Below are 13,584 nucleotides of genomic sequence, written 5' to 3'. Positions count from 1 at the left end.
ATTATCCCAGTGTTGTCTATATTATCCCAGTGTTGTCTATATCCCAGTGTTGGCTATATTATCCCAGTGTTGGCTATATTATCCCAGTGCTGGCTATATTATCCCAGTGTTGGCTGTATTATAAACAAGTGGATGTATAGTGTATTTCAATACCACTGAATATAATCTGAATATCAGTAATTTCAGTGGATTTTGAGTCAGTGTATGACTTAAGTCGTGAGTCAGTGACCTTAGTGAATGATCCTTAGTGAATGATCCTTAGTGAGTGACCTTAGTGAATGATCCTTAGTGAGTGACCTTAGTGAGTGACCTTAGTGAATGATCCTTAGTGAATGGCCTTAGTGAATGATCCTTAGTGAGTGACCTTAGTGAATGATCCTTAGTGAGTGACCTTAGTGAGTGACCTTAGTGAATGATCCTTAGTGAGTGACCTTAGTGAATGATCCTTAGCGAGTGACCTTAGTGAATGATCCTTAGTGAGTGACCTTAGTAAATGACCTTAGTGAATGATCCTTAGTGAGTGACCTTAGTGAATGATCCTTAGTGAGTGACCTTAGTGAATGATCCTTAGTGAGTGACCTTAGTGAATGATCCTTAGTGAGTGACCTTAGTGAATAATCCTTAGTGAGTGACCTTAGTGAATGATCCTTAGTGAGTGACCTTAGTGAATGATCCTTAGTGAGTGACCTTAGTGAATGATCCTTAGTGAGTGGACTGATTACCTCATTCTCCTCCTGTTCTTCAAGATTCTCCTTTGTATGGACTGATGAAGCCACTGTGTGGCGAAACGTTTCCTCAATAAAGATACCCAAGAGTTGCACATGTGTCTAATTTATCAACATGTCGGTTCTCTGAACCATTCATCTACAAATTGTTTCAGTGGTGACGTGTACTTAGCTCAGTGATGACATGTACTTAGCTTTGAGTGGTGACGTGTACTTAGCTCCGTGGTGACGTGTACTTAGCTCTGTGAAGACCTGTTTGTGTGCTCTCTGTGAATCTGAACCAGGATGCCCTCTCTTGAGCAACTTTACCAGCAGCTGAGAGAAGAGCTCAGAGTTGCTAAGATGGAGATACGGCGATTAACGGAGGAGAACAAGAGGATTCGTAGTAATCCTTCTGTTGTTGAGTCCCCAGGTTAAGAGGGGAGCTTGGTCAGTGGCCGGGCAACATGGAACCAAGCTGAAGATCAAGAAAACGGTTGGAGAGGCAGAAACAACGAGAAACCAGAAGACTACCGTGGAAACTTCCAACCCATTCTCGGTGCTACCTGACGAATGTGAGTGTTCTACTGGGAATGCCACAACGAGCACAAAAGAAGCATTGGCAGACGTGAGTGAGACATCCCTAGAAACCCCAACGAAGACCATCGAGAACGTCTTGACGAATTCTACAAGTGTTGTAATGCTACCTGGCGAATGTGAGTCGACTACGCGGAGCATCACGACGGACGACGCCAAGGAAGGTAAAAACATTGTTGTTGTTGGGGATAGCCAGATTAGGTACATGGATAGGGCATTCTGCTTGAAGGATAGGAGTAGGAGGCAGAGAGTGTGTTTTCCTGGGGCTGGGATGAAGGATATTGTTAGCCGTCTGGATGACATCATGAGAGGTAATGGGAGCAATCCTATTATCTGTCTCAGTGCTGGAGGCAACGATGTTGGCAGACGTAGGAGTGAGGAGCTGATTAGCAGGTATAGGTCAGCAATAGAGATAATTAGAAGGAAGGGTGGGAAACCTGTCATATGTGGCATTTTGCCAAGGAGAGGAGTTGGAAATGAATGGTTGTCCAGAGCAATTGGTGTCAATTGCTGGCTGGACAAATACTGTAAGGAAAATGCAGTAACATTCATTGACAACTGGGACCTCTTCTATGGCAGAAATGACATGTATGCCAGGGATGGGGTTCACTTATCTAGGTGTGGGGTGGGAGCACTGGCCAACGCAGTGGAGGGAGCTGTTAGGTCTTTAAACTAGGAATAGTGGTATGGGTTTTGGCGGGAAAACTGTGAAGTCTCAGGGTAGTAATATGAGTACTAGAACTAGTAATAGGCAAAATAAGGTGGATATTGGAAAGCCAGTGGCACTAATTGACAAGGACAGTAATAGGTTTAGTGGAATAACAGAAAGGAGCAGGAAGGGTAAAGAGAGAGGAGGGTCTTTAAGTATTTATTACACAAATAGTCGCAGTGCTAGGAATAAGATGGACGAGTTGAGACTAGTTGCTAGTGCAGGTAACATAGATGTATTTGCCATTACTTAGACGTGGTTTAATTCAAAAAGTCGGGACATGCCTGCAGAATGTCACATTCAGGGTTTTAAATTGTTCCAAGTAGATAGAAGTATCGGGAAGGGGGGTGGGGTGGCACTGTATGTCCGAGATCGCTTGAACTGTTGCATAAAAACGGGTATTAAGTCTGAAGTAACACATACAGAGTCTGTTTGGATAGAATTTTCAGAGGGGCATGAAAAGTTAATTTTAGGTGTGATATACCGTCCCCCAAATTTAGATAGGGACCAGGGGAGACTACTATGGGAGGAAATTGTTAGGGCCACAAGGCACGATAATGTAGTAATTCTAGGAGACTTTAACTTTAGTCATATTGATTGGAATTTCTTGACTGGGAATTTAGAATCATACGACTTCTTAGAAGTAGTTCAGGATTGTTTTTTGAAGCAGTTTGTGACAGAACCTACAAGGGGTAATAACCTGCTTGACTTAGTTATGGCAAACAATGAATCCCTTGTTAATAATTTAGAAGTTTCAGAGGAACTGGGTGCTAGCGACCACAAATCAATAACATTTAGAATTGAATGGAAGTATGATAGTAGGGATAACTCAGTAACAGTCCCAGATTTTCGCTTAGCAGATTACGATGGGCTTAGAGAACACTTATCATCTGTTGACTGGGGTAACGAAGAGAGCTATCAATATGACAGTTTTCTGAACACAATACATGCTGCTCAAAGAACGTTTATCCCTTATAAAGAAATTAGATCAAATAGAAATGACTCAAAATGGATGAATAATAGGCTGAAATATCTACTAGGGCATAAGAAAGGAATTTATAGGCGTATCAAAAGAGGCGAGGGTCATCTTATGAATCAGTATATTGACATTAAGAGGGACATTAAAAAGGGGATAAGAAAAGCTAAAAGGGACTATGAAATTAAAGTTGCTAGGGATTCTAAAACTAACCCAAAAAGTTTTTTCCAGGTATATAGAACAAAAGTCAGAGATAAGATAGGTCCCCTTAAAAATAACTATGGGCATCTTACTGACAAAGAGAATGAAATGTGCTCGATTTTAAATAATTATTTTCTCTCGGTTTTTACACAGGAAGACACTAATAATATTCCAGTAATTAATTTTTATAGTGGGCCAGAAGAAGTTAAATTATGTAACATCACAGTCACTAGTGAAATGGTTGTGAAGCAGATAGACCGACTGAAGCAAAATAAGTCACCGGGTCCTGATGAGGTTTTTCAAGGGTTCTAAAGGAATGCAAAATGGAAGTCTGTGAACCATTAACTAATATTTTTAATTTATCTCTTCAAACAGGTGTAGTGTCTGATATGTGGAAGATGGCTAATGTAATTCCTATTTTTAAAACAGGGGACAAGTCGTTACCGTCAAATTACCGCCCAATAAGCCTGATCTCAATTGTAGGCAAATTACTAGAGTCAATTATAGCTGAGATTATAAGAAGCCATCTCGATAAGCATAGCTTGATTAATGATACTCAGCATGGATTCACAAGAGGCCGGTCTTGTCTAACTAATTTATTAACCTTATTCACTAAAGCTTTTGAGGCTGTTGACCACGATAAAGAATTTGATATTGTTTACTTAGATTTTAGTAAGGCATTTGATAGAGTTCCGCACCAAAGACTGTTGAAGAAAGTAGCAGCTCATGGCATTGGGGGAAGGGTGCTCTCCTGGATCGAATCATGGCTCACAGACAGGAAGCAGTGTCCATAAATGGGGTTAAATCCGAGTGGGGATCAGTAACAAGTGGCGTTCCACAGGGATCAGTCTTGGGCCCGTTGTTGTTTATAATATATATATCAATGATCTTGATGAAGGAATTACTAGTGATATGAGCAAATTCGCCGATGACACGAAGATAGGTAGGATAATTGATTCAAACGTAGATGTTAGGGAACTTCAGGAGGATTTAGACAAACTCTACTCTTGGTCAGAAAAGTGGCAGATGCAGTACAATGTAGATAAATGCAAGGTTCTGAAGCTCGGGAGTGTCCATAACCCTAGCACTTATAAGTTAAATAATGTAGAACTTAGCCATACAAATTGCGAAAAGGACTTGGGGGTTATGGTAAGCAGCAACCTTAAACCAAGACAGCAATGCCTAAGCGTTCGTAATAAGGCAAATAGATTATTGGGATTTATATCAAGAAGTGTAAGCAACAGAAGTCCAGAGGTCATACTGCAGCTTTATACATCATTAGTAAGGCCTCACCTAGATTATGCAGCTCAATTCTGGTCTCCATATTACAGAATGGACATAAATTCGTTAGAAAACATTCAGCGTAGGATGACTAAATTAATACATAGCATCAGAAATCTTCCTTATGAAGAAAGATTGAAGACTCTTAAGTTACATTCGCTTGTTAGACGAAGAATGAGGGGAGACCTGATCGAAGTGTATAAGTGGAAGATAGGTATTAATAAAGGGGATATTAACAAGGTCTTGAGGATATCTCTCCAAGAGAGAACCCGCAGTAATGGATTTAAATTAGATAAGTTTAGATTTAGAAAGGACATAGGAAAGTATTGGTTTGGAAATAGGGTAGTTGATGAGTGGAACAGTCTACCTAGTTGGGTTATTGAGGCTAGGACTTTGGGTAGTTTCAAATTTAGGTTGGATAAGTACATGAGTGGGAGGGGTTGGATTTGAGAGCGACTTGCACATCGGAGCTTGTTTCTTGGGTGGCATTGAAAATTGGGTTGGTCAAATGTTTGTTATTGGGATGATTTGTAAAGGACCTGCCTAGTATGGGCCAACAGGCCTGCTGCAGTGTTCCTCCTTTCTTATGTTCTTATGAGTGACCTTAGTGAATGATCCTTAGTGAGTGACCTTAGTGAATGATCCTTAGTGAGTGACCTTAGTGAATGATCCTTAGTGAGTGACCTTAGTGGCCTTAGTGAATGTCCTTAGTGAGTGACCTTAGTGAATGATCCTTAGTGAGTGACGTTAGTGGCCTTAGTGAATGATCCTTAGTGAGTGACCTAAGTGAATGATCCTTAGTGAGTGACCTTAGTGGCCTTAGTGAATGACCTTAGTGAATGATCATTAGTGAGTGACCTTAGTGAATGATCCTCAGTGAGTGACCTTAGTGGCCTTAGTGAATGATCCTTCGTGACCTTAGTGAATGATCCTTAATGAGTGACCTTAGTGGCCTTAGTGAATGATCCTTAGTGAGTGACCTTAGTGCATGATCCTTAGTGAGTGACATTAGTGACCTTAGTGAGTGACATTAGTGACCTTAGTGAATGATCCTTAGTGAATGATCCTTAGTGAGTGACCTTAGTGAATGATCCTTAGTGAGTGACCTTAGTGAATGATCCTTAGTGAGTGACCTTAGTGGCGTTAGTGCATGATCCTTAGTGAGTGATCCTTAGTGAGTGACCTTAGTGAATGATCCTTAGTGACCTTAGTGAGTGATCTTAGTGGCCTTAGTGCATGATCCTTAGTGAGTGACCCTTAGTGAGTGACCTTAGTGAATGATCCTTAGTGACCTTAGTGAGTGATCTTAGTGGCCTTAGTGCATGATCCTTAGTGAGTGACTTTAGTGAGTGATCCTTAGTGAGTGACCTTAGTGAATGATCCTTAGTGAGTGACCTTAGTGGCCTTAGTGAATGATCCTTAGTGAGTGACTTTAGTGAATGATCCTTAGTGAGTGACCTTAGTGAATGATCCTTAGTGAGTGACCTTAGTGAATGATCCTTAGTGACCTTAGTGAATGATCCTTAGTGACCTTAGTGAATGATCCTTAGTGAGTGACCTTAGTGAATGATCCTTAGTGAGTGACCTTAGTGAATGATCCTTAGTGAGTGACCTTAGTGAATGATCCTTAGTGAGTGACCTTAGTGAGTGATCCTTAGTGAGTGACCTTAGTGGCCTTAGTGAATGATCCTTAGTGAGTGACTTTAGTGAGTGATCCTTAGTGAGTGACCTTAGTGAATGATCCTTAGTGAGTGACCTTAGTGAATGATCCTTAGTGAGTGACCTTAGTGGCCTTAGTGAATGATCCTTAGTGAGTGACTTTAGTGAATGATCCTTAGTGAGTGACCTTAGTGAATGATCCTTAGTGAGTGACCTTAGTGAATGATCCTTAGTGACCTTAGTGAATGATCCTTAGTGAGTGATCGTAGTGGCCTTAGTGAATGATCCTTAGTGAGTGACCTAAGTGTGACATGAGTCAGTAAGTGAGGTGAGTCAGTATAATATAAGTGAAGCAGTAATATGGATAAGAGGGTGAGTCAGGTGGAGCCGTGTAGTAATATCAGGAAGCCAGGCCCCAGACCAGCTGTTGACCTGCCTCGCCACCTGTGACTTGATGGCTCTGTCCCCCAGCCCTCAGATGGTGTACATGAAACTTGTACGTACACACACACACACACACACAAAGGTGTAGATTGACACACAGGGAGGGAGGGGTTAAGGGAGGGAAGGAGGCTGGGTGGAAGGGAGATAGGCAGGCAGGGAGAGAGACAGGGAGGGAGGCTGGCTGGCTGTGAGGGAGGGAGGGAGGAAGGCAGGGAGGGAGGGAGGAAGGCAGGGAAGGAGGGAGGCAAGCAGGGAGGGAGACAGGCAGGGATGGAGGGAGAGAGGGGGGAGGGAGGGAGGCAGGCAGGGAGGGAGGAGGGCAGGCAGGGAGGGAGGGAGGAGGGCAGGCAAGGACTGAGGAAGGAGGGCAGGCAGGGAGGGAGGAGGGCAGGCAGGGAGGGAGGGAGGAGGGCAGGCAGGGAGGGAGGAGGGCAGGCAAGGACTGAGGAAGGAGGGCAGGCAGGGAGGGAGGAGGGCAGGCAGGGAGGGAGGAAGGAGGGCAGGCAGGGAGGGAGGAGGGCAGACAGGGAGGGAGGGATTTACAGGTTATCACATGGAAACCAATACGTAAATCATATTTTTACCAAGTCTTCCGTGAAGTTGAGAGTTTAGCGCCTGTACGGCCCAGAACTAGCGCCTGTACGGCCCAGAACTAGCGCCTGTACGACCCAGAACTAGCGCCTGTACGGCCCAGAATTAGTCCCAACCATCATTTATGTAAGATACACCAGCGAAGAGGGTTTGAAGCCGATCAGAAGAGAAGTTCTTCGGTTACCACACGGGACGTTCAGAATCACAGTAACAGTGCAAACTTACCTACGATTAATGGTAGTAGTAGTAGTGGTAGTAGTAGTAGTGGTAGTAGTAGTAGTGGTAGTAGTAGTAGTGGTAGTAGTAGTAGTGGTAGTAGTAGTAGTGGTAGTAGTAGTAGTGGTAGTAGTGGTAGTAGTAGTGGTAGTAGTAGTAGTAGTGGTAGTAGTAGTAGTGGTAGTAGTAGTAGTGGTAGTAGTAGTAGTGGTAGTAGTAGTAGTGGTAGTAGTAGTGGTAGTAGTAGTAGTAGTGGTAGTAGTAGTGGTAGTAGTAGCAGTGGTAGTAGTGGTAGTAGTGGTAGTAGTAGTAGTGGTATTATTATTATTATTATTATTAGTAGTAGTAGTAGTAGTATTGGCATTATTATTAGTAGTAGCAGCTGTAATATTTTTATTATTATTTACTTTCCAAAGGTGTTAAAGTTAACGTTAATATATCCTACAGGATCATCCTTCTCTGCTAAAAGGACGTCTTCACCCCAGCGCTTCTGGCATAAAGGTGAGTTTGTGTGTGTGTGTGTGTGTGTGTGTGTGTGTGTGTGTGTGTGTGTGTGTGTGTGTGTGTGTGTGTGTGTGTGTGTGTGTGTGTGTGTGTGTGTACGTGTGTGTGTGTGTGTGTGTGTGTGTGTGTGTGTGTACGTGTGTGTGTGTGTGTGTGTGTGTGTGTGTGTGTGTGTGTGTGTGTGTGTGTGTGTGTGTGTGTGTGTGTGTGTGTGTGTGTGTGTGTGTGTGTGTGTGTGTTCGTGTGTGTGTGTGTGTGTGTGTGTGTGTGTGTACGTGTGTGTGTGTGTGTGTGTGTGTGTGTGTGTGTGTGTGTGTGTGTACTCACCTAATTGTGGTTGCAGGGGTCGAGACTCAGCTCCTGGCCCCGCCTCTTCACTGATCGCTACTGGATCCTCTCTCTGCTTCATGAGCTTTGTCATACCTCTTCTTAAAACTATGTATGGTTCCTGCCTCCACTACTTCACTTGCTAGGCTATTCCACTTGCTGACAACTCTATGACTGAAGAAATACTTCCTAACGTCCCTGTGACTCGTCTGAGTCTTCAGCTTCCAGTTGTGAACCCTTGTCCCTGTGTGTGTGTGTGTGTGTACGTGTGTGTACGTGTGTGTACGTGTGTGTGTGTGTGTGTACTTGCAGTCAGAATACAGTGTTGTAGTCGAGTACCAGAGAAGATTCAGTCCTAAGGATGTTTTCCCCTTTTTTTCTCTTCCCTCTCATTCTCTGCAACTCTCGATTTTTCACATTTTCTCTGCCGTCTTTGGTGGTTTTTCTCCTGCAAACATCCTTCTCCCTAGTTTAGTGTTTTAGTTCCCTTTCTCTTATTTCTTGTATTGTAAGTTTAGGTATTTATCCAATTTATCATTCATTCTGTTCCTTTCTTTGGCTGTTTATTATCAAATCTAAATGCTACCTCCTCAGTTTAACTTTCCTTACAATGGCTTTTTCTTGGGTTTTCTCCTATATTTGTCCTTTTTTCATTCAGTTCAGTCTCTCTCTCTCTCTCTCTCTCTCTCTCTCTCTCTCTCTGTATCCTTGCATGTATATCCATACTTGAACGTGTGTCCATTCTTGCACTGACTTTCTTGGGTTATCCTGGGTGGCTAACCCTCCGGGGTTAAAAATCCGAACGAAATCTTATCTTGCACGTGTGTATTCACCTATATGTACGTACCTTTATGTGGTTGCAGAGGTAGTCCTAGCTCCTGGTCCCACCTCTCAACTTGCCGCTTACCTAATTTACTCCCTCCTAATCTCTTGGGCCCTATCTTACCTACTCTTCAAACTGCTTGTGGAGTCTGCCACCACCACTTTTTAGAGGTCATCTCACTTTTGACTACTGTCATCCCTGTGACTCCTCTGTATGTTTAACGTCCAGTTGTGCCGCCGAGTACCTGTTTCCCGCCTCTCGAGCACCGTCTCTGTCTGCCCTATCAGTTCCTGAGTATTTTGTTTGTCATCATGTCTCTGCTAGTCTGTCCGTTAGCCTTTCTTCGTTCCTCATACCCTTCACTTCACAAACTAGTCTCTATGCATTCCTCTACACTTTCTCTAGTTTCTTAACATGTTTTCTCAGGGGTGGATTCCATACCGACGCTGCATTACTCCAAAATAGGTTTGACATATGTTGCATAAAAGACCCTTAATGACTGAGATCCCCGAAAGCCCCTCTTAGATTTGTCAAGTGAGCATTGACTATAGAGATTTAGTTGATATGAGCCTCTAGCGATATGCTAGGCACTATGCTCACTCTGAGGTCTTTCTCTTTAAGGTCTACCGCCTGTCACTCGAGTCTGTATTCCATTCCCGTTCTTCTGGTCCCTTCATCAATCTTCATTTGTTGTTGCATTCAGTCAACCACTTGTCTGATCAATTCTAAAGTTCGTCCAAATTTATTTGCAACCTTTTCCCTTCTCATCTCTTTTTATTCTCACTTGTTTTACATCAAAGGTGGACAGAGAAACAGCTGACTCGATCCCATCTGGTCCGTCGTTCACACAAACCATAAACAGTACTGGTTACTTTTCCACATTCTGGCATCTCATCTCGGACAGTCTGCTTTCGTCCCCTGAGGTACTCCTTCATCTGCCGGAGTACTTTACTCATTATTCCTTCCTGCTTCTCATATTTTTTAGCCCGTCTCTTGTGGGAAACAGTATCAAAGTATTTTCTTGCTGTCTAATAAAATGCTGTCCATTCAACCCTATCTCCTGTCTCATGTCAGTTTCTTTGTCATAAAATTCCAACAGGTTAGTAAGACAAGATTTACTATCTCCGAACCCTTGCCGGTCATTGATTATGGAACCACTCTTTTCAAATGCTCTACCATTCTCCTTTTTGACTATATTCTCCGTTGCCCTGCATGGTATATGTCTGTGAAACTGCCTTGTAGTTCAACGCTTCCTGTCTGTCTCCTTTCTTAAATATAGGGACTACATTCGCTGTCTTCCAGGTCTCTGACAACTGTTCAGGATCTACTGACGTACTGTAGATCCTAGCAATTGGTTAGGACAAGGCTTCTACTACCTTTCACAGAAACTATGAAGAAACCTTGCCTGGTTCCACTGCCTTTGATGTATCCAGTTCTATTAAAGATTTTTTCCCTCTTCGCCTCTTGTGTGTGATATCCAGTACCTGTCAGTGTACTTTATCTCTCTCTCTCTCTCCTGCTGTTAGCTTCCTGGCGTTGCCCGTTTCCAGTGAGAAGACTCTCTTAAACTGTTTATTAAAGACTTCGCGGACTTTTAATATTCTGTGAGCTCTCGTCCTCTATTCCTTGCTCGAATTATTTGGTATTTCACTATAATCTTTCTCTTGTTGTAGCTGTGAAGCTGTTTTGGTTCAGACTTGGCCTAGGATATATCATTCACGAAGTGTCACTCGGCTTCTCAGCCTTGTATATTCGTATTTCTTATCGTCTGCCCTTCGCTTACTATAGTTTCCCTAGCTCTTATGTTGATTTTGCATCTTTGTTTGAACGAAGGGATGTTTGTCTTCGCTATTTCCTGTTCTTCTTGATACAAAGTTCTTCCGGCACTTTCCAGCTTAGTGTCTCCATCTCATCTACTGACTTTCCTTCCAGTTCCCTTTCCCACTGAACTGTGTTCAGGATTTCCTCCCATGTGTGTGTGTGTGTGTGTGTGTGTGTGTGTGTGTGTGTGTGTGTGTGTGTGTGTGTGTGTGTGTGTGTGCGCGCATTGATATAGATAGCACGTTCACAAGGGAAGATTATTTTTACCCCGGCCAACTATTGACTGTGTGAGAACAAAGGAACACACTCAGTGACATAACATGCTGTTATGGTTTCCTTCAGTGAAGCAGTTGTAGTGTTGTGGTCCCTCTTGTGTTGCTGCAGTTGTAGTGTTGTGGTCCCTCTTGTGTTGCTGCAGTTGTAGTGTTGTGGTCCCTCTTGTGTTGCTGCAGTTGTAGTGTTGTGGTCCCTCTTGTGTTGCTGCAGTTGTAGTGTTGTGGTCCCTCTTGTGTTGCTGCAGTTGTAGTGTTGTGGTCCCTCTTGTGTTGCTGCAGTTGCAGCGTTGTGGTCCCTCTTGTGTTGCTGCAGTTGTAGTGTTGTGGTCCCTCTTGTGTTGCTGCAGTTGTAGTGTTGTGGTCCCTCTTGTGTTGCTGCAGTTGTAGTGTTGTGGTCCCTCTTGTGTTGCTGCAGTTGTAGTGTTGTGGTCCCTCTTGTGTTGCTGCAGTTGTAGTGTTGTGGTCCCTCTTGTGTTGCTGCAGTTGTAGTGTTGTGGTCCCTCTTGTGTTGCTGCAGTTGCAGCGTTGTGGTCCCTCTTGTGTTGCTGCAGTTGTAGTGTTGTGGTCCCTCTTGTGTTGCTGCAGTTGCAGCGTTGTGGTCCCTCTTGTGTTGCTGCAGTTGTAGTGTTGTGGTCCCTCTTGTGTTGCTGCAGTTGTAGTGTTGTGGTCCCTCTTGTGTTGCTGCAGTTGTAGTGTTGTGGTCCCTCTTGTGTTGCTGCAGTTGCAGCGTTGTGGTCCCTCTTGTGTTGCTGCAGTTGTAGTGTTGTGGTCCCTCTTGTGTTGCTGCAGTTGCAGCGTTGTGGTCCCTCTTGTGTTGCTGAAGTTGTAGTGTTGTGGTCCCTCTTGTGTTGCTGCAGTTGTAGTGTTGTGGTCCCTCTTGTGTTGCTGCAGTTGTAGTGTTGTGGTCCCTCTTGTGTTGCTGCAGTTGTAGTGTTGTGGTCCCTCTTGTGTTGCTGCAGTTGTAGTGTTGTGGTCCCTCTTGTGTTGCTGCAGTTGTAGTGTTGTGGTCCCTCTTGTGTTGCTGCAGTTGCAGCGTTGTGGTCCCTCTTGTGTTGCTGCAGTTGTAGTGTTGTGGTCCCTCTTGTGTTGCTGCAGTTGCAGCGTTGTGGTCCCTCTTGTGTTGCTGCAGTTGTAGTGTTGTGGTCCCTCTTGTGTTGCTGCAGTTGTAGTGTTGTGGTCCCTCTTGTGTTGCTGCAGTTGTAGTGTTATGGTCCCTCTTGTGTTGCTGCAGTTGCAGCGTTGTGGTCCCTCTTGTGTTGCTGCAGTTGTAGTGTTGTGGTCCCTCTTGTGTTGCTGCAGTTGTAGTGTTGTGGTCCCTCTTGTGTTGCTGCAGTTGTAGTGTTGTGGTCCCTCTTGTGTTGCTGCAGTTGTAGTGTTATGGTCCCTCTTGTGTTGCTGCAGTTGCAGCGTTGTGGTCCCTCTTGTGTTGCTGCAGTTGTAGTGTTGTCGTCCCTCTTGTGTTGCTGCAGTTGTAGTGTTGTGGTCCCTCTTGTGTTGCTGCAGTTGTAGTGTTGTGGTCCCTCCTGTGTTGCTGCAGTTGCAGTGTTGTGGTCCCTCTTGTGTTGCTGCACTTGTAGTGTTGTGGTGTCTCTTGTGTTGCTGCAGTTGTAGTGTTGTGGTCCCTCTTGTGTTGCTGCAGTTGTAGTGTTGTGGTCCCTCTTGTGTTGCTGCAGTTGTAGTGTTGTGGTCCCTCCTGTGTTGCTGCAGTTGTAGTGTTGTGGTCCCTCCTGTGTTGCTGCAGTTGTAGTGTTGTGGTCCCTCTTGTGTTGGTGCAGTTGTAGTGTTGTGGTCCCTCTTGTGTTGCTGCAGTTGTAGTGTTGTGGTCCCTCCTGTGTTACTGCAGTTGTAGTGTTGTGGTCCCTCCTGTGTTGCTGCAGTTGTAGTGTTGTGGTCCCTCCTGTGTTGCTGCAGTTGCAGTGTTGTGGTCCCTCCTGTGTTGCTGCAGTTGTAGTGTTGTGGTCCCTCCTGTGTTGCTGCAGTTGCAGTGTTGTGGTCCCTCCTGTGTTGCTGCAGTTGCAGTGTTGTGGTCCCTCCTGTGTTGCTGCAGTTGTAGTGTTGTGGTCCCTCCTGTGTTGCTGCAGTTGTAGTGTTGTGGTCCCTCCTGTGTTGCTGCAGTTGTAGTGTTGTGGTCCCTCTTGTGTTGCTGCAGCTGTAGTGTTGTGGTAACTCCTGTGTTGCTGCAGTTGTAGTGTTGTGGTAACTCCTGTGTTGCTGCAGTTGTAGTGTTGTGGTCCCTCTTGTGTTGCTGCAGTTGTAGTGTTGTGGTAACTCCTGTGTTGCTGCAGTTGTAGTGTTGTGGTCCCTCTTGTGTTGCTGCAGTTGTAGTGTTGTGGTAACTCCTGTGTTGCTGCAGTTGTAGTGTTGTGGTCCCTCTTGTGTTGCTGCAGTTGTAGTATTGTGGTTCCTCCTGTGTTGCTGCAGTTGTAGTGTTGTGGTCCCTCTTGTGTTGCTGCAGT

The 13,584-nt window shown here is 44.4% G+C and overlaps 1 protein-coding gene across 1 annotated transcript in view; it reads left to right on the top strand.

Moving 5' to 3' along the window:
- LOC128697404 (uncharacterized) overlaps positions 1-13,584 on the top strand; it is a 924,312-nt gene that overhangs the window by 862,909 nt on the left and 47,819 nt on the right. The window contains exon 14 of the mRNA XM_070094201.1: positions 7,826-7,879. Within this exon, the coding sequence (XP_069950302.1) occupies positions 7,826-7,879 (54 nt within the window). The remainder of the gene's footprint in view (positions 1-7,825; positions 7,880-13,584) is intronic.

The sequence above is a fragment of the Cherax quadricarinatus genome, chromosome 44 (assembly GCF_038502225.1).
Source record: "Cherax quadricarinatus isolate ZL_2023a chromosome 44, ASM3850222v1, whole genome shotgun sequence".
NCBI classification, from domain to species: Eukaryota; Metazoa; Arthropoda; class Malacostraca; order Decapoda; family Parastacidae; genus Cherax; species Cherax quadricarinatus.
Note: the sequence above shows the minus strand (reverse complement) of the source record. Positions and strands in the feature narration are given on the sequence as shown.